Consider the following 21,214-nt stretch of genomic DNA (forward strand, 5'->3'; position numbering starts at 1 on the left):
TCATTGAGAAGGTCAAAACGAAATTCAGACTCTACGGAGTTGGCAGCACAGATGAATGAAAGTGTTGACGTCATGGATGTCATCGCTATTTGCTGTCCAAAGTACAAAGATCGACCACAAATTGCAAGAGTAGTACAGAAAACCAGCAATGGCTTCAGTGTTCAGTGGATGGCAGGCTCCTACAGTGGCTCCTGGACTGAGGCTAAGCGCCGTGATGGCCGCAAACTGGTGCCTTGGGTAGACACTATTAAAGAGTCAGACATTATTTACAAAAAAATTGCTCTAACGAGTGCTAATAAGCTGACTAATAAAGTTGTTCAGACTTTACGATCCCTGTATGCCGCCAAGGACGGGACTTCCAGCTAATGAATTTGTACATGCAGCCAAATTTACAGGAGTTTTTTTTTAAAGGCAGAGAAACTTGAAATATCAACATTCTGGCAAAAAAAAAAAAAAATCAGTTTTATGAAGAGTAAGAATGGAACCTGGGATGCAGGAACAAAAGAAGGAAATGTTGGGCAAAACATTTTTGTGGGAGCTCCCTTCGCTGTTGTGCAGCAGAAACAGATTCTCAGTTCATTTTTACTCCCACTGTATTATAGTTTAACAAAAATTGTTTATATCTTGGAAAAAAACTTTCTGTTTAAAAAATAAACAAGTGAATGTTGGAAATTAGTCTGTTAATGTTCTTAATAAAGTGTTCTTGGAGTTTAACCTAGCAGCGGATGGCTTTCTTTAGCTTAGCCCAGTTTCCAGGGAAGCATTGTTTTTTCCAGGCTGTAAAATGGCAGAATCTCCTGGATATATAATTTATTCTGTTGGAAAAAAAAAAAAAAAAAAAAAAGCATGCAGTATCTATGACCTATCTGCAGAAGGAGTTTTTGTAAATGTAGATTTTGATGTATTAGGTCACCCTGAAAACAATACAAGAAAAGGGATCCCCAGGCAATCTGGTGGAGCGAATACTGCAATAAATTTTTTTACTTCTCTTTGTTACTTGTCTGTTTCCATTTGAATTTCTTATTGTAAAGATCTGTTTAAATCCATTTATATTATTTTGCAGTCTTTTATGTAAAATTTATTATATCACTGGTTTTCAAAACAAAATATTGTTTATACAGTTTGTATAGGCTGACTTCTGAATAATTGGTATCTATTATTTTCATTCCCATAAGAGGGTGTAAACAATTAATTCCAGGGTTTTATTGTATCCTGCAATATTTAGTATTAACTATATATGATTTAGCACTGTGCCAAACACATTTTCAAGAGTACATTTTGATATAAAAAGAAACTATAGTTTATTCCTTGTATGCTTCAATTTCTTTCTAGTAATGTCATGATGGTAATATTTATTTTTTAAACCTTGGGAAAAGATAACAGTCTTGGGGAAAGGTAACAGTCATGCTATTTTGGAAAACTAGCATTTCTCTTAGTTAAAATTATGCCATGTGTTATTTTCAAAATAGAATTGAGATGACTATGACACTTCATAATAACATTACATTTTTCACAAGTTATTTTTTAATGCTGAAAAAGGAATAATTTTACTAGTTGAGATGTTTACTCATTTTCTATTCTAAATGTTTTATACATCTTTTGGGAGCAGTTGTCATTTATCTGTTACTACAGATGGGGAGGTGGGTATTTAATTAGTTGATTTGCATAGTTGATGCTCAGAAATAGTAATGCCTAAAATTTACAGGGGATGAGGTCTGTTTCAAAGTTAAGTCTTTTTAAAAATATGTACTATTTTTAAGTCAGCTTTTTAAATCTGACCTCTAGAATGTTAAGTTTTATGAAATTGGCCAATAAATGAAGACACTCAATTTGTGAGGAAGAGTGACATTGCCATAAAATACCTTTTTGTGAACACCTATTAAACCACTATGAAAATACCTTTACAGGATCCATTTCCTATGTGGAATTATTTCAGAACATTTTCTTGAAGGAAATGTTTTCTCATTCTTCTTTTTCTTCCAGTTAATTGCATGTTTCCTCTTCCTTTTTACCATGAACTACGTGGGACAAAACTATTATAGATTGGGTTTTTTCGCCTCTGGAGTTTTATCAGCAAAAGATTTGAGGTGGCTTTTGAAAACAACAATGATATATCAATAAGAGTAAAATACCAGTTAGGAAAAGTAGAATGTAAAACCCAGCCTCTAGAATTTTAAAGAATAGAGATATGGGTAAAAAAAAACAGCCAGTTTTGAATGCTGACATTCAGTGATGCATGGATTTTTTTTTTTAAAGGAACATTTATTTATTTGTTTGTTTTTGGCTGCGTTGGGTCTTCGTTGCTGCATGCGGGCTTTCTCTAGTTGCGGCGAGTGGGGGCTACTGTGCAGTGCGTGGACTTCTCATCGAGGTGGCTTCTCGTTGCGGAGCATGGGCTCTAGGCACGTGCGCTTCAGTTGTGGCACGCGGGGTCTAGAAACACAGGCTCAGTAGTTGTGGCACACGGGCTTAGTTGCTCTGCGGCATGTGGGATCTTCCCGGACCAGGGCTCGAACCTGTCTCCTGCATTGGCAGGTGGATTCTTAACCACTTCACCACCGGGGAAGTCCCCATGGTGTCTTTTAATTTTTACCAAAACTCTGCTAGTTAAATCTTTTTTCCCCATTTTGTAGATAAGGAAAACTGAGGCTCAGCAGGATTCAGTAATCTACTTTTAAATGTTATAATAGGGATTTAAATTTGGAGTTGGAGTAATTGCATCTCACTACTCTAAGTTAATTGAGCATCAGGCATTAAAGGAGAGGATCGTTTTTGAAAGTAAACAGTTCTTAAAGGATCCTTAGAGTATCTATACTTGGGGATCCTATTTAGAGTAATGCTTCTGTTAGCTTGGTTGGTCATAGATGAATTGCTGTCTTCAGGAATTTTCCATCTACCCTAAGCTCCAATATTTTAGCTATTAATATATTAATATTGGTATAATTGATGAAACCCTTAAATATACAAACCAAGGTTTTCAAATAGTAGATTTCTCAAATGTGATTTTAGGTCTTAACACTAAAATAAGTTAAGGCCTTGGCAGTCAATTGTACAAAATCAAAATTTTGAAGTGTATTGGGAATTTACAAATTTCAATCTATAGTTTGTTGATAAGTAGTAAGCTGTACCATGTTTTATTGATTTGTATTGCAAAGAGGTTATATTTGAAATGAACATTTCTAAGTATGCCTTCACTTTTTATATTAATATGAAATTTAATATTTTCTTATTTAAATTATTTGTTGTTATTTTGACGAATGGGTCATTTTTTTAAAAATCCGTACCAAGATACAAATTCAGGAAATAGAATTTAGTAACCTCTAGGAGAAGAAATTCTGAACTTTTAGGGGAAAGTAGTATATGGCTTATTCTGTTAATATATTGAGTATTTGAATTGTTAGCAGGTAAACTGAAGGACATGGCAATTTGTAACAACTGTAGTCTGTTTCATGAAGACAGGTAAGTCTTTTTTGGCCAACCCAATAGATTTCATGACCAGCAAGCAAATTTATCATACCTTCATTTAGAAAGTGAATTTAACCAGGAAGGCGTATGGTTCTCCCACACACCATTTTTAGTTGCATAAAGCACTCATCCTGGTCCCTATCTTAATGTCCAGGTAGTCTGCATCTTTAGAAATATTGATATCAACTGGAATAAGATTACTTTTGCAAATATAAAATGCATCAGATTACCCATTAAAAATAATAATTTGAAACATTCGATAGTAATGTTTGCTCTACAAAAGTTCTGCTTGTGTGAACCTTTTGCCTTGCTCATTTTAAAACTATTTATGAAGTTTAACCCTTAGCTAATTTTTGTCATAGGAGATACTTATTACACAAATTGATTTTTATTTATGCGAAGGTTTTTTTAATTCACTTGTCCTATTGGTCCCATCTGAGAAACATTTGTGTGTAAATTTGGTATGATAGAAAGGTCACTGACCAAATTCCAGTTTGTATAGTATATTGACCAAGTGGTCATAAAATCCTCATACGTTTTGCATGACAACCAAGAGAAAACCACCAACCCACCCTTCCTTTTTAAGACTCCCGTTGTGTATGGCTTCGTTGCTCATAGTGATGCCATATGCACACAATTTTTTTTTCTCATCGGAATTTAACTATTTTAACTTTTTGTTATGGAACCACCATGTAGTTACCACTCAGTTTCAATCAATTCTGAATTTCTGATCAAGCTTGTTTGCATTATACCCTATACACTCCTCTCCCTCATTTTTCTGAAACAAATCCGAGGCATCATATTATTTCATCTATAAAAATATCTTTAAATGTTAAATACTCCTTGACCTCAAGTATCCAGTAAGTGTTCATATTTTCACTTTCCTCAAAATATGTCCTTTTTTAGTTTTTATATGTATCTTCATCTGCCTTTTATTTGCAAATTTTTCATGAATAAAGTCTTCGGATTCTTAAGAAAATAGTTAATTCTAAATAGAGGGATAACAGTTATTTTCTGGTTTGTAATCATTTTTCTTACCTGAATTTATTGTACATTTAAGAGTCGTCTCTCATCCAAACTCATGTATTTATTCTTGAGCGTGGATAATTAGAACAGAGGTACCATTACAGAGATAATGAAGTAAGGAGATAGGTCTAGTTTTCAGACAGATGGTGATAAACATCCTTTGAATTCTACTTGGCAAATGCCAAGCAAGCAATTGGAGATACAGAACTGAAGTAAGGAAACAGAGGTTTAAATAGATAACAGAGGATACCCTAGGATTATAGTCCCTCTGTTAGAAACTTTTGTGTTAATTATTGTTTGAAATAAGTGGACTACAAACTGATTATTTTTTACTCTATAGTTCATAGGCATTACAGTTTTTGCTGAATGGAATTTTGCCTCTGTGTTTGTATTTGTTATTTTTTTCAGTCATTGTTTAATCTCAGTCACTTAGACCCTTAGAAATGAAAAGTTATTTTGTGTTACTTTGTCAAGTAGTTCTAGGGTTTTCACCTTTGACATTAGCCTTTCTTCTGCTAAGACATGCCTGTAAGTTTGGCTTGATCATAACTTGCCTAGAATTATAATTTAGGCTTACCCTTATTAGATTTAGATTCTGAAATGAAAGGGAAAAGTAATTATAATCTAGGTTTGTCATAAAAGCTAAACCAACAGTGGATCTGCACATTCCATAGTTTTAAAAATACAGAATTACACAATATGAGGAATCTGAGAAATCCTTTAATCCAGATGTTCTTAACCACTTTGTAATTCATGAACTTCTTTGAGAACCTAATGAAAACCATGAACTCTCTCTCCTTAGAAAACTGAACAAATTTATATCCAGAATTGTGCATACAATTTCAAGGGATTTATGGTTACCCCACCCAGGTCTATGTATGAATGACCTGACTTGAAAATCTATGGATTACAAGTTAAGAGATCCTTTCTAATACAAACCCTTCTTTTTAAGGTGAAGTTGAAGCTCAAAGAGGTGACTTGTTACCTATAAGCTAAGCTACATACTTACTTAGAGCCAAGAGTGAGCCAAGAGCAACCCTCCAGATGTGCTTAATAAGGAAGATTTCGTCAGGTCATTCTTCAGGCACACGTTGAGATCTGAATGAAGGCTACTTGATGGCTAAATGTAACTTTTAAGATGCCTACCATCCTGTTAGATAAATGGATATGGTAAAATGTAGTAGGTATATATATATATATTTTTTTTAATTTATTTTTTGGCTGCGTTGGGTCTTCGTTGCTGTGCCCGGGCTTTCTCTAGTTGCGGTGAGTGGGGGCTAGTCTTTGTTGCTATGCGCAGGCTTCTCATTGCAGTGGCTTCTCTTGTTGCAGAGCACGGGCTCTAGGTGCACAGGCTTCAGTAGTTGTGGCTTGTGGGCTCTAGAGCGCAGGCTCAGTAGTTGTGGGGCATGGGCTTAGTTGCTCCGCGGCATGGGGGATCTTTCTGGACCAGGGCTCAAACCCGTGTCCTCTGCATTGGCAGGCGGATTCTTAACCACTGCGCCACCAGGGAAGCCCAAAATTTAATATTTTATGTGTTCTATTTTTAATTATCTTTTACATTACCTGGCTTAATATAGAAGACTAAAACTTGGATTGATGAGAAGTCAGAAGACATAGTCTGAAGCCATTGTTTCAGAAATAAGTGTTACATGAAGTTTGGTAAATAAAATCATTTAGCCATGCTAAGTGGGAACTTGAAGTGTGAGCAGCACAGGGTGTGAGTAGTAAAGTATCGAATAATGAAGTTACAGAACTAGGGAGAGGTAAGTATAGAATTACGAGAATGTAAATGTGTAGGGAGTGGAAGGACCTTAAGCAAGGGATTACTGAAAGCTCACTCGGGCTGCTACTAGAGGATAGATTTAAGGGTGTCAAGAAGAGGATATTAGTGCAATATAGTCTCAGGGATGGTTAGAGCCTGAACTAGGATAATGACGATAGTAGGGATAAAGAAGATTGGAGAGATTGCAGATGTATTTAGGAACTAAAAACAGCAAGACTTGACAGTTGACTGATAAGGTAAAAGAAGACAGTTGTCTAGAATATCTATCGGGTTTCTCTACTTTAGATGACTAGGTTCAATTTTAAATCTGTTGAAAGTGAGTGCCTATGGGATGTTCAGGTGATGTGCAGAAGGTGGGAACATGACACTTTCGGGGGGACGTTTGGTCAAGGGCTACATTTGGGACTCATCAGCCACGTAAGCTGTAGTTACAGCAAGCAGAGCAGAGCCAAAGAACAACCTTGGAGGCTACTAACATTTAAGGTGCAGCAAGAAAATATGCATTTGTGATGGAGGCAGGTGAAATGATTAGAAGTCTGGGAAGAATCCAGAACTAAGGGATTAGAGAGTTTCAAGAAGGTAGAGAGCAGCACGTGAAATGCCACAGTAAGACTGAGACTGAAAAATGCTTGATCCCGCCATTCAGGATGTAAATGGTAAATTTTAGGGAGAGTTGTTTCAGGGAGGATGAGAGCAAAGCCAGATTGTGGTTGAGTTGAGAAATAAATGAGAATCAGGGAGAGTGGCAAGGGCAGGAAGAGAGACAACAGAGTACTGAAATGCTGACAAGTGAAGCTAGAGAGAAAAGCAGATAATAAAGGGCCTAAAAAGCGTATTTAAGAGTTTGGAAGGGCTTTAAACAGTAAATATCCTCAGGGTTGTGGTTCAGAAAAAGCACTCACTGGCTACAATGTGGGGGATTGTGAAGATGCCAAACTGCATTATTTTTCCCAGCAGCACTCAGCTGCACAGCAGGAGTGACTCACCAGTGAGCGGGGGGCGGGAGTTTTGTTGGGGGCATAGTTGAAGAGCTGGATTGAGAGAAAATGGAAGGATCAAAGTTCAAAGGTCTCCATGAAGTGGGAGAGCAAGTAGAATGAGAGTGGCAGAAGTGGAGTAGTGGAGTGATAAAGTCAGAGGACTGTGTGGGATTTCTGAGGTAGAGTGGTTCTGGAAACCAGGTAGGGAATGTGACCGTAGGAATGAATGAATCAAGTGAACAGGTGGAGTTTGGTACTGCAGAGATGAAGGAATCACAGGCTACATTCTGTACTCCTTTCCTGAGCTGAAAGCATTGGATTCTACCTCTTTTTTTTCCTGTCATACTGTTTGTCTTGGAGATCACTTGGTATTGACACTGGTTCATTACTTTTAGTTTTTGCAAATTCAGTTATTTTACAAGTATTTGCTGAGTGCATACTATCAGCAACAAACTGTGCTGGACCCATTGGCAACAAGCTTGTGTTTCTAGTGGAAGAGATAGGAAATTAACCACAAAGTACACAATTATAGTTATTAAGTTACAGTTGAAATGAGTGCTTAAAAGGAAAAGTAACAGAAATCATGAGAGTATGTAGCACTAAAATAGTCTGGAGGGTTGGGGGAGACAAGAAAGGCTTCCTTCTCCAAGTGAAACTAATCCTCGGATAAAGCCTGACATGTAATATATATAATAGATACCAAATAATGTTGGTTGAACCACTGATAAAAGGGAGAACTTCTCTTTTTTTTTTTTTGTTCCCAGCAGTTCATTCCTTAGGGACATGATGGTTGAACTCTATAAAGTCTGAGGGAAAAAAAATTAGATGAAAGAAGGGGATGCAAGAAGAATCCCAAGTTGATGACAAGGCATATGCAAAGGGCCTGAAGAAAAGCGCACATTGCTTAAAACTTTGCAGTTCCTGTGAATGGCAGAGAAAAAAAGAGTAATGATGAAGCTGATGAAATAGATGGGCCAAATCACGCTTTTGTAGGCCATGTTAAGGATGTCCTATGAGCAATGGGGAGCCATTAAGAAATTAAGATAGGTGGGAAGTGGAACAGGGATTTGCTTTTGTGAAGTCGGATTTGCATTTTTAATTATTTATTTTTAAATTTATTTTATCTTATTTTATTTTGGCTTTATTGGGTCTTCATTGCTGTGCACAGGCTTTCTCTAGTTGTGGAGAGCGGGGGCTACTCTTTGGTGCTGTACGAGGGCTTCTCATTGCGCTGGCTTCTCTTGTTGCGGAACCCAGGCTCTAGGCACGCGGGCTTCAGTGGTTGCAGCATGCAGGCTCAGTAGTTGTGGTGCGCAGGCTCTAGGGTGCATGGGCTTCAGTAGTTGTGGCGCATGGGCTCAGCAGTTGTGTGGCTCGCAGGCTCTAGAGCGCAGGCTCTGTAGTTGTGGCGCACGGGCTCAGTCGCTCTGTGGCCTGTGGGATCTTCCCAGACCAGGGATTGAACCCGTGTCCCCTGCATTGGCAGGCGGATTCTTAACCACTGCACCACCAGGGAAGTCCAGATTTGCATTTTTTAAAGAGCACTGACAATGATATGAGGGGGACCGATAACGCCCTGTGGAAGGTGATGATGATAACTCTGGCTGGGGTGGTGGTGGTAGAAGGAGAGAAGTAGCCTTATTTGTAGAAGTGGTTAGGATGTTTAAGTTGGTCACATAGCTTTGGTAGGCTAAAATAATGGCCAACAATTAAAAATTAAATTGTAACGAGGAGAGAACAGGTGTGAATTTCCTTAGTAAGTTTGGATGAGTGAGACAAGTATTCCTGGGTAGATATCCACACAAAAGACAACAAGACTTACCCCTGATTCATCTGGAGGACAGCCCATGAGGAATAACCATGATTTGAAGTAAGGAAAGGAACTAAAAAAGAGAAAAATAGTCTTGGATAGCTTAAAACTGTCAACTGAATCTTTAAAATCCTGCTTTTTATACAGTTCAGAGTAATTCCAAGATAGATTTTAATGAGACAGGCTTTTAATATAATTACAGGCAACCACTCTGATTTCCTTGGGTAACTAACATGCATATTTCTAAAGAATGTACTGTTGCAATTTATTAACTCTGGAACTTAGATATTGAATTATATTATCATCTATTGACTTATTTTAGTTTATTTTTGCGGCACACGGGATCTTTGTTGAGGCATGTGGGATCTTTTGTTGCAGCGTGCAGGCTTCTCTCTAGTTGTGGCATGCAGGCTCTAGAGCACGCGGGCTTAGTTGCCCCGCGGCATGTGGGATCTTAGTTCCCCGACCAGGGATCGAACCCGCGTCCCCTGAATTGGAAGGTGGATTCTTTACCACTGGACCACCAGGGAAGTCCCCTATTGACTTTTTTATGATAAAGACTTGGCTCTTATAGTCTTTCCCTCTCCTCCCAGTATGGATATCAGTATATTTAATAGGAATTTATGTAATATAAAACTATGTAAATATTGTTCAATCAGAGCTAAGTTTACTATGAATACATTTCCTTTATCGTATATTCTTGTTTTCCTTTTAGTGAAATTGCTTTGCTTTTTCACTTACATAATTTCCACATAGAGCTCCAAAAGAATTACAGATTTCTTTCATATCATTCATTTGTTTGAGTTTTCTCCCCCCATGCCCCTCTTGCATTCCTCCATCAAGAAACTCCTTCCTGGAGCTGTTCTTACTTTTGCACCAATCTGGACCGATTTTTCAGGACTGCTGCAAAGGTGTTCTACCAGACTTTTTCTATCCCTCTTCTGGTAGGATCCAGAACCCATGTCTGGAACCCAAAACTTCCTCCTTTTTGCTTAAAAATGTTCAGTTTGCTTGAGCATATCCTGCAGTAGTTTCCTAAGAATGGACACATAAGGACAAAATTTTCGAATCATTAGATGTCTGAAAATGTCATTATTCTCACCTCATGGTTGATAGCTGGGTCTAGAATTCTAAATTGAAATTTTTCCCTTTGAAAGTATTTTCACCATAATCTAGCCTGTGTTGTTGCTGTTAAGAGGGCTGCTACCATATTGATGATTATTCCTTTGTTTATGACTTGTGCTTTCCCGCTCTAGAAACTTAGGATATTTTCTCTATTTCTCATATTGTAAAATTTCACTATGGTGTTTCTTAGTGGATCTCTTTGTGAAATTCATTCTACAGGGCATGTTATAGACTTTTGATCTGTGTTCTTAGCTATGGAGAATTTTCTTTGTTAATTTCTTCCCCTTGGTTTCTTCTATAATTTCTTTTTTTTAATTAATTAATTATTTATTTATTTATTGGCTGTGTTGGGTCTTCGTTGCTGTGTGCAGGCTTTCTCTAGTTGCAGCGGGCAGGAGCTACTCTTCGTTGTGGTGCGTGGGCTTCTCATTGCGGTGGTTTCTCTTGTGGAGCATGGGCTCTAGGTGGACGGGCTTCAGTAGTTGTGGCACATGGACTCAGTAGTTGTGGCTCGCAGGCTCTAGAGCGTAGACTCAGTAGTTGTGGTGCATGTGCTTAGCTGCTCCGCAGCATGTGGGATCTTCCCGGACCAGGGATCGAACCCGTGTCCCCTGAATTGGCAGGCGGATTCTTAACCACTGCACCACCAGGGAAGCCCCTCTCTATAATTTCTGTTAGTCAGGTATTATTCTTCCTGGACTGATCTCCTCAGTTACGTTTTTTTGCTCTTTTTTTTTTTGGTCTTTTGAGTCTATCTTTGAGAGTTTTTCGACTTTATCTTCTAACTCTGCTATTAAAATTTTTATTTCAGCTATATTTTAAATTTCAAAGAGTTTCTTCTTGTTCTCTGCTCCTTTCATACAGTAACTTGTTTTATTTTATGAATGCAACATCTCATATTTATCTATCTGTCAGATTAAAAAGTAGCATTCTCGCCATTTGGAGGCCTGAGCTCAAGCCACAGCCAATGCTTCACGTGTTCAGAGTTAAGGAGGCTGATAAATCCCATTCCTCACTCCTTGGAATTCTGATTAGAATTATAAACTGAAGTCAGATGATACAGATAAAACTAACAGCTTTATTGTCAGTAGAGCCAGGGTGGAGAACATACTGTAGCCTGGACTTGCAGTCCAGCTTGCTGCCATTTGCCCCAAATCTAGACACCCATCCATCTGCTGGTGGAATGCTCTGCAAACATTTAGTCTGCTTGGCGCCCTCAAGTAGCTGCCCCTCACTCGTCAAAAGCCAGAAGTAGGGACAAAGAGGCCACACATATACTTGGTGAATGCATGTATACTCGTTTTTAAAATGGGAATCGATTGATGTTGAACTCTTGCCACTCACCAATAAGAAATATGTCTTCTTTATTAACAGAGATGCGAAAATGGGGCTTCCTCTGTCGTTGCCTGAGCCTTCCAATTTGTTAGCTTTAAAAAACCACTTGTTCTCTTTCTTGCATGATCTTTTTGTTGTTTTGCTCATTTAAATTTGACTCTCCCTTTCATGAAAAGGGCTTTCTCTTTGTGTCAAGTGATGCCTAACTGTCCATTCAGGTTTTTGAGCAAGGTACTAGAAAGGTTATTGAAGCTCTTTATTGAAGCTCTGAAGGTTTAGAGGTGGATTTCATCTGGTGAGCTCCACTCTAGAGCAGTGGTTGGCAAACTTTCTCTAAAGAGTCAGAAAATAAGTATTTTAGGCTTTGCAAGTCACATGGTCTGTGTAGCAACTATGCAACTCTGCCACTGACAAGCAAAAGCAGCGTAGATATCATGTGAATGGATGGGCAGGTTGTCTTTCAGTAAAACTTTATTTACAAGAACAGAAAGCAGGCCAGATTTGCTGATCTCTGCTCTAAAGTAATCAGGTGGGAAGTTGGACTCCTGCCTCGGGCATAGCTACTGGGAGCTCTTTGCACAAGGGATACAGAGATGAGGAGTTGCAACTGTTCTAAGACTTACACCGTGATTGTCTCACTGGGTCCCTTTCTGTGCTTGCCAGCTCTGAGTCTTACATTCACTGTCCATCAGTATCCTCCTCTGCCCCAATTCTATTACGGCCTCCTCACCCTCTTACACCTCCTGTGACTTCTCTCCTCCAGTGATATCTCCTCTCCAGTTCTCTTCGTTTGTGTTGATTTATACATTTAAAAATTCTTTTATTATCCTTTCACTTAGGTCTTAGAAGGAATAAAATTAATTTATCAAACGGTAAAATAGTTCACCATTTTAAAATTCTTAACGCTGGTTATCTTAATCAGCTTTTTACCTTTACTGACTTTGAATATATTTTAAATACTTTTTAAAATTAGTATCAGTTTTTAAAAATCCTACATAAAATTCTTCCCTTCAACTAGGCAACTCCTGCCATGGAAGTTGGCCCTAGGCCCCATATATATATAGATTCATTCCTAACCTACACACCAACCTTAACTAACAAGGATTCTTTCCTCTCAGATGTTCCCCAGATTCAGTATTTGTATGAAAAAATGAAAGCATTAGTTTCCACTAGGGTCACCTTAATGACATAGAGTCACAGTCCAAATGCTGAACACACATGAATGGTCAGGGTATAAGCAATGCTTAAAGGAAACTGGAGTTCTGGAGGGCTACCAATGTGACTTCTACAAAATTCCTTTCTCTCAGATTTCCTCAGTAAGATCCAAGGTTTGATTTCTTATAGAAAAGCTAAACAGGACACAAAGCATGGTACATAATTATTTGAATTGCTGAGAAATAGAAAAGGGTATAAGCTATAATGGCTTTTCGTGAATTCATCAAACACGAGCATATACTATAAGCTAGAAACAGTAGGAGCTGAAGTAGGAAAGAAAGGCTGAAGTTGGTGTTTTTAAGCCAGTCCCATGGATATAATTTCTTGGCAGCTTTGTGTTTGAGCTTCCTTTGCTAACAGATTCCAAACTCAGCCAGAATTAAGAACAGGACACTCAGATGTGGCTTTAGTTTAGATATACATGATACTAAATGCTGTATATTTTCTAATAAAAATGTGAGCAAAATAATATTGTTTTGAGAAATTGGGGAATCCTTTTGATAACTGGAGGTATTCCCAAGCATGGTAAGTGCTTGAAACCTAGATATGGAAACTGCTTCTTTTAACCCTTGTTTGTTTGGAAGGTATGCAGTCTAGACCCTTCCTTGTAAGGATGTTTCCTGTGTCAGGCATGCTACAAAACTGTCGTACTGCAGTTTTTTGAAGACTAAGAACATATTCAAGCTAGAGGCTGGAGGCTGCCTAGGACCATCAGCCTTCTGCTGACATGCTCTACCCTCCTTCAGTCCTTATTTTCAGGTTTGCTGTACGGATGTAAAATTGACTGAGACCAAGAAGACTTCCACTTGCAGCTATGACAAAGTAACTGGCACGTGACTAGTCTGCATGCCTTAACCATAAAATTGGACAAAAAATGTGAGGCAACTGCTTTTAGACACTGGACAGCAGCATGCAGTGCGAGACAGTGATCCCCGAGGGAAGGGAAGCTCATGAGGTAAGTCTCATAAATGCTTGGCTCTCTGCTTTAAGGGTATTATCCCAACTCCAGCATAACGAGCTATGTCCAAGCAGACCACAGTGGTCCCACTGAGCCGACAAGGCAGAGATCAAAGTGCAGGGTAGTAGCAGTGGCCAGACTCTGCAAGGCACCCAAAGTATCCAACTCTTTCTTCCTCCAAGGCTTTTCACGATACAGGGCAGAGGACAGAAGACCTGGCCCATGTGGAACATGTTTTATTTAGAAGTTCAGGATTAGTGGAAGGTGGCTGGTTCCTTTTCACCCCACAGCCAAGTCCTACACAATTTTAGGATATCTTTTAAAATGGAGTTCATTATTGAGCGTCTCTGGTGAGAGTGTGATTTTCTTCACCTCAATGAAAGCATTTTTTTTTTTTTTTCCTATCAGGTTTACCCAGCTAAGGTTGTTTCTTAAAACTCAGGGGGTTGGGCTTCCCTGGTGGCGCAGTGGTTGAGAGTCCGCCTGCCGATGCACGGGACACGGGTTCGTGCCCCGGGTCCGGGAGGATCCCACGTGCCGCAGAGCGGCTGGGCCCGTGGGCCATGGCCGCTGGGCCTGTGCGTCCGGAGCCTGTGCTTCGCAACGGGAGAGGCCACAACAGTGAGAGGCCCGCGTACTGCAAAAAAAAAAAAAAACAAAACTCAGGGGGTAAAGGATGAGACAAGACAGAAGGTTTTTATTGAAAGAAGCTTAAATATTATACAAGCTTGGCTTGAAAGGTACTGTTTATTTCATCATTTAAAAAATTATACCTAAATATAATAAGGCAAATGCAAAAACATATAACACATCTATAGTTAACCCCCTTTCCCTCGAAGGCAAACTTATTGAGAAATGTTTATTTTTCCTCTTAAAATGTCTAATCCAGGTAATAATATGCCTGCAGGTGGTAAATTCACATTGCTTCTTTCATTACTTCTCTCCCTTAAACCCACAAATCTTTCAGAACTACAACACTGAGTTGCTGGCCTTTGCGTGGAAGCAGAGTGACATTCAGGTCTCACAGGTCCAGGGCCCAGTGGACAGACGGGCTCTTGTCCTCCACACCGGCCACCATATCTTCGACGGCATCCCAGTCAAGCTTGCTGAGGATGCTGCCCGTGCTCTCAGACAAGCTGTCCGTGCCACCCACCCCGAAAGGAGGCTCTGGCTTTTCTTCAGTTGGTGATGAGTCCTATCAAATTGAGAAAGACAATAAGTTGTGGTCCTAGCCTGAGAAAAAATAAATGGAACATGAACTAAATTTTCCAAAGATTCTAGAGCTGCTCATCCACCAAACACTGAAGGAAATATGAAGGGAACCAGGGCTGTGGTTGCCCAGCACATCTAGATCGGCAATGGGCTGAATGAACGTCACCTGACACAAGATGCTGGCACCAGGTCTGAAGAGGGGACAGAATAGATTTTTATATCTATAGTGCAATGATCTGTTCTTACATTTTTGTTGTTGTGTCTTGTTTTTTGAGTCTTTTTTTTTTTTTTTTTAGGTTAAAAAGAAAATACACAGTCAAGGAAAATTCTGCATGATAAATGCTGAAGTACTAAGCCAAAAGTGTAGATGCTTTGAATCGCTACTTCAAACTGACCTAATAATCTTTCAGTATGTCTACATCCCACTAAATAAATAAATAAACAACAACGAAAAAACCTAAAGAACCCAAGGAACCACTAGGCAAACTGGAACCTGGAACAACGTGTACCTGTAGAAGGGAACTGGGACTCTCATACAGAATCGCACGGATGTCTGAAGGTACCATCCAGGGGCTCACCACAGTCTCCTCTCTCTCATACTCTAAACATACCTCCTTGGTTTGAGGGGCAAGACCAGCACTTGTGTGATTTTCTGTACACCGCAGACAGGAAGCATTAGACCCTTTGAAGGGAAAAGAACAATGCATACATTAGGACTGATTCATTTATAAGTTTGTTACTTACAGTGACTTTTATAATCAAACCCAAGGCAGTCACACCTTACCTAATATTTAAATCACAAGGTCTGGATATGGTTGGCTTTAGGGTTCTAGCAATTCCTATTCTGTGTGAGAGAAGGAAATTGAATTCTGGCCACCTTTTTTGTTTTCCTTTTTATTTTATATTGGAGTACAGCTGATTAAAAATGTTGTGTTAGTTTCAGGTGTATAGCAAAGTGATTTAGTTACACATATACATGTATCTATTCTTTTTCAAGTTCTTTTCCCATTTAGGTTATTACAGAATATTCAGCAGAGTTCCCTGTGCTACAGTAGGTCCTTGTTGGTTATCTATTTTAAATATAGCAAGCGTGTATATGTCAATCCCAAACTCCCAATCTATCCCTCCCCCCCACCCTTCTCCCCTGGTAACCATAAGTTCGTTCTCTAAGTCCGTGAGTCTGTTTGTTTTGTAAGTAAGTTCATTTGTATCATTTTTTTTAGATTCCACATATAAGCGCTATCATATGATATTTGTCTTTCTCTGTCTGATGTACTTTGCTCAGTATGATAATCTCCAGGTCCATCCATGTTGCTGCAAATGGCATTATTTCATTCTTTTTTTTTTTTTTTTTTTTTTTGCGGTACGTGGGCCTCTCACTGTTGTGGTCTCTCCCTTTGCGGAGCACAGGCTCCGGACGCGCAGGCTCAGCGGCCATGGCTCACGGGCCCAGCCGCTCCGCAGCATGTGGGATCTTCCCAGACGGGGGCACGAACCTGTGTCCCCTGCATCGGCAGGCGGACTCTCAACCACTGCACCACCAGGGAAGCCCTATTTCATTCTTTTTAATGGCTGAGTAATATTCCATTGTATATATGTACCACATCTTCTTTATCCATTCTTCTGTTGATGGACATTTAGGTTGCTTCCATGTCTTGGCTATTGTAAACAGCACTGCAATGAACACTGTGGTACACGTATCCTTTTGAACCGTGGTTTTCTCCAGATATATGCCCAGGAGTGGGATTGCTGGATCATATGGTAGCTCTATTTTTAGATTTTTTAGTAACCTCCATACCGTTCTCCATAGTGGATATACGAATTTATATTCCCACCAACATTCCTTTTCTCCACACCCTCTCCAGCATTTATTGTTTGTAGACTTTTTGACAATGGCCATTTTCACTGGTGTGAGATGATATCTCATTGTAGTTTTGATTTGCAATTTTCTAGTAATTAGCAATGTTGAGCATCTTTTCATGTGCCTCTTGGCCATCTGTATATCTTCTTTGGAGGAATGTCTATTTAGGTTTTCTGCCCACTTTTTGATTGGGTTTTTTCTTTTTTGATATCGATGAGCTGCATGAGCTATTTGTAAATTTTGGAGATTAATCCCTTGTTGGTCACATTGTTTGCAAAAATTTTCTCCCATTCCATGGGTTGTCTTTTTGTTTTGTTTATGGTTTCTTTTGCTGTGCGAGTTTTTGAGTTTAATGAGGTCCCATTGGTTTATTTTTGTTTTTATTTCCATTACTCTAGGAGACAGATCAAAAAGATATTACTGTGATTTACCTCAAAGAGTGTTCTGCGTATGTTTTCCTCTAAGAGTTTTATAGTATCTAGTCTTAATTTAGGTCTTTAATCCATTTTGAGTTTATTTTTGTGTATGGTGTTAGGGAGTGTTCTAATTTCATTTTTTTACATGTAGCTGTCCAGTTTTCCCAGCATCATTTATTGAAAAGATTGTCTTTTCTTCACTGTATAGTCTTGCCTCCTATGTCATAGATTAATTGACCATAGGTGTGTGGGTTTATCTCTGGATTTTCTATACTGTTCCATTGATCTGTATTTCTGATTTTGTGCCAGTACCATACTGTTTTGATTACTGTAGCTTTGTCATTTAGTCTGAAGTCAGGGAGCCTGATTACTCCAACTCTGTTTTGCTTTCTCACGATTTCTTTGGCTATTGGGGGTCATTTTTGTGTTTCCATACAAATTGTAAACTTTTCTGTTCTAGTTCTGTGAAAAATGCCATTGGTAATTTGATAGGGATTGCATTGAATCTGTAGATTGTCTTGTGTAGTACAGTCATTTTGACAATATTGATTCTTCCAAGAACATGGTATATCTTTCCATCTATTTGCATCACCTTTGCTTTCCTTTCATCAGCATCTTATAGTTTTCATAGTACAGATCTTTTTGCCTCCACAGGTAGGTCTATTCCTAGGTATTTATTCTTTTTGATGTGATGGTAAATGGGATTGTTTCCTTGATTTCTCTTTCTGATTTTTCACTGCTAGTGTATAGGAATGCCAGAGATTTCTGTCCATTAATTTTGTATCCTGCAACTTTACCAAATTCATTGATGAGCTCTAGTAGTTTCCTGGTAGCATCTTTAGGATTTTGTATGTATAGTATCATGTCATCTGCGAACAGTGACAGTTTTATTTCTTTTCCAATTTGCATTCCTTTTCCTTTTCTTCTCTGATTGCTAGAACTTCCAAAACTATGTTGAATAAAAGTGGTGAGAGTAGACATCCTTGTCTTGTTCATGATCTTAGAGGGAATGCTTTCAGCTTTTCACAATTTTGTGTGATGTTAGCTGTGGGTTTGTCATATATGGCCTTTATTATGTTGAGGTATGTTCCCTCAATGCCCACTTTCTGGAGAGTTTTTATCATAAATAGGTGTTGAATTTTGTCAGAAGTTTTTTTTTGTTTTTTTTTTTTTGCCATACGTGGGCCTCTCACTGTTGCGGCCTCTCCCGTGGCGGAGCACAGGCTCCGGATGCGCAGGCTCAGCAGCCATGGCTCACGGGCCCAGCTGCTCCGTGGCATGTGGGATCTTCCCGGACCGGGGCATGAACCTGTGTCCCCTGCATCGGCAGGCGGACTCTCAACCCCTGCGCCACCAGGGAAGCCCTATCAAAAGCTTTTTCTGCATCTATTGAGATGATCATATAGTTTTTATTCTTCAATTTGTTGATATGGTGTAGCACACTGATTTGCAGATACTGAAAAATCCTTGCATCTTTTGAAAAAAATCCCACTTGACCATGGTGTATGAACCTTTTAATGTACTGTTGGATTTGAGGTTTCTTGTTTGTTTTTTGTTTTATTTGGCTGCATTGGGTCTTAGTTGCGGCAGGTGGAACCTTCACTGCAGCATGCAGGATCTTTGTGGTGTGCGGGCTCTTCATTTGTGGTGTGCAGGCTTCTCTCTAGTTGTGGTGCATGGGCTCCAGAGAGTGTTGGCTCAGTAGCTGTGGTGCACAGGCTCACTAGTTGCAGCGTATGGGCCCGGAACATACAGGCTCAGAAGTTGCAGGGCATGGGCTCTCTAGTTGTGGTGCGCGGGCTCTAGAGTGCAAGGACTTGGTAGTGGTGGCACAGGGCTCACTAGTGGCATGTGGGCTCTAGAGCACACGGGCTCAGTAGTTGCCAATAGTGCGCTTACTTGCCCTGTGGCATGTGGGATCTTAGTTCCCTGACCAGAGATTGAACCTGCGTCCCCTCCACTGGAAGGCGGATTCTTAACCACCGGATCACCAGGGAAGTCCCTGGATTTCGTTTGCTAGTATTCTGTTCAGGATTTTTGCATCTATATTCATCAGTGATATTGGCCTGTAATTTTCGTTCTGTGTGTGAGTGGTATCTTTGTCTAGTTTTGGTATCAGGGTGACAATGGCCTCATAGAATCAGTTTGGGAGTATTTCTTCATCTACAATTTTTTGGAATAGTTTCAGAAGGATAGGTGTTAACTCTTCTCTTATTGTTTGATAGAATTCACCTGTGAAGCCATTTGGTCCTGGACTTTTGTGTGCTGCAAGTTTTTTAATTGCTGTTTCAATTTCAGTGCTTGTATTTGGTTTTCATATTTCCATTTCTTCCTGGTTCAGTTTTGGGAGATTGTACCTTTCTAAGAATTTGTCCATTTTTTCCAGGTTGGGCATTTTATTGGCATAGAATTGCTTGTAGTAGTCCCTCTGTATTTCTGTGGTGTCTGCTGTAACTTTTTTCGTTTCTAATTTTATTGATTTGAGCCCTCTCTTTTTCTTGATGAGTCTGTCTGGCTAAAGATTTATCAATTTTGTTTATCTTCTCAAGAACAAGCTTGTGGTTTCACTGATCTTTGCTATTGTTTTCTTTGTTTCTATTTATTTCTGCTCTGATTTTTATGATTTCTTTCCTTCTACTAACTTTGGGTTTTGTTCGTTCTTCTTTCTCTAGTTGCTTTAGGTGTACGGTTAGGTTGTTTACTTGACATTTTTCTTGTTCCTGAGGTAAGATTGTATTGCTATAAACTTCCCTCTCAGAACTGTGTCCCATAGGTTTTGGATCATGGTGCTTTCACTGTCTTTTGTCTCCAGGTATTTTTTGATTTCCTCTTTGATTTCTTCAGTGATCCATGTTATTTACTATTATATTGTTTAGCTTCCACATGTTTGTGTTTTTTACAGTTTTTTCATAGTTGATTCTAATCTCATAGCATTGGGGTCAGAAAAGATGGTTGACATGATTTCAGTTTTCTTAAATTTACCGAGGCTCGCTTTGTGGCCCAGCATGTGACCAATCCTAGAGAATGTTCCACGTGCACTTAAGAATGTGTATTCTGCTGCTTTTGGATGGAATGCTCTATAGATATCGTCAATTACATCCATCTGGTCTAATGTGTCATTGAAGGCCTCTGTTTCCCTACTAATTTTAGGTCTGGATGATCTGTCCACTGATGAAAGTGGGGTGTTAAAAGTCCCACAATATTATTGTGTTACTGTTGATTTCTCTTTTTATGGCTGTTAGCATTTGCCTTATATACTGAGGTGCTTCTATGTTGGGTGCATATAAGATCGTTATATCTTCTTCCTGGATTGATCCCTTGATCATTATGTAGTGTCCTTCTTTGTCTCTTGAAACAGTCTTTATTTTAAAGTCAATTTTGTCTTATATGACTATTGCTACTCCAGCTTTCTTTTGATTTCCATTTGCCTGTAATACTTTCCATCCCCTCACTTTCAGTCTGTATGTGTCCCTAGATCTGAAGTGCATCTCTTGTACACAGCACATGTATAGGTCTTGTTTTTGTATCTATTCAGCCAGTCTGTATCTTTTGGTTGGAGCATTTAATCCATTTATGTTTAAGGTAATTATTGATATGTTCTTGTTGCCATTTTGTTGTTTTGGATTTGTTTTTGTAGGTCTTTTTTCTTCACTTACTCTTTTGTTCTCTTTTGATTTGACTACCTTTCATGTTGTGTTTGGATTCCTTTTTTCTTTTTTGTATATCTATTGTAGATTTTTGGTTTGCGATTACCAAGAGGTTTTGATACAGCAGTCTACATAAACAGGATAGTTTTAACTTGCTGATCATTTAATTTCAAATTCATTTCCAATATCCTCCATTTGTACTCTCCTCACGATTGCTGCTTTTGATATCATACTTGTGTGTGGATGACTTCCTACCTTTACTATATGTTTGCCTTTACTGGTTAGCAGTTCTATTCATAATTTTCTTGTTTCTATTTGTGGCCTTTTCTTTTCCACCTAGAGAAGTTCCTTTAGCATTCGTTGCAAAGCTGGTCTGGT

The 21,214-nt window shown here is 39.0% G+C and overlaps 2 protein-coding genes across 26 annotated transcripts in view; one reads left to right on the plus strand and one right to left on the minus strand.

Annotated features, from left to right (window-relative positions):
- The window catches only part of NIPBL (NIPBL cohesin loading factor), a 215,050-nt gene that overhangs the window by 185,560 nt on the left and 8,276 nt on the right, over window positions 1–21,214 (plus strand). For 11 of the 12 annotated variants that reach the window (XM_089908775.1, XM_089908777.1, XM_089908774.1 and 8 more), the window contains one exon: window positions 1–21,214. This exon is cut by the window's right edge and continues 8,276 nt beyond it. In XM_089908775.1, the coding sequence (XP_089764901.1) occupies window positions 1–366 (366 nt within the window). In that variant the 3' untranslated portion in view covers window positions 367–21,214. The other variant, XM_022599178.3, reaches the window with a different exon arrangement.
- CPLANE1 (ciliogenesis and planar polarity effector complex subunit 1) overlaps window positions 14,429–21,214 on the minus strand; it is a 128,814-nt gene continuing 122,028 nt past the window's right edge. For 8 of the 14 annotated variants that reach the window (XM_089908766.1, XM_022599055.3, XM_022599104.3 and 5 more), the window contains 2 exons: window positions 15,422–15,594; window positions 14,429–14,895 (listed from right to left, as the gene is read on the minus strand). In XM_089908766.1, coding sequence (XP_089764892.1) covers window positions 14,722–14,895; window positions 15,422–15,594 — 347 coding nt within the window. In that variant the 3' untranslated portion in view covers window positions 14,429–14,721. Of the gene's footprint in view, window positions 14,896–15,421; window positions 15,595–21,214 lie in introns of those variants that run through there. The other 6 variants (XM_022599122.3, XM_022599089.3, XR_016392627.1 and 3 more) reach the window with 4 other exon arrangements.

The sequence above is a fragment of the Delphinapterus leucas genome, chromosome 3, assembly GCF_059928025.1.
Source record: "Delphinapterus leucas isolate spDelLeu-1000000601 "Yukka" chromosome 3, BTC_Dleu_Yukka2, whole genome shotgun sequence".
NCBI classification, from domain to species: domain Eukaryota; kingdom Metazoa; phylum Chordata; class Mammalia; order Artiodactyla; family Monodontidae; genus Delphinapterus; species Delphinapterus leucas.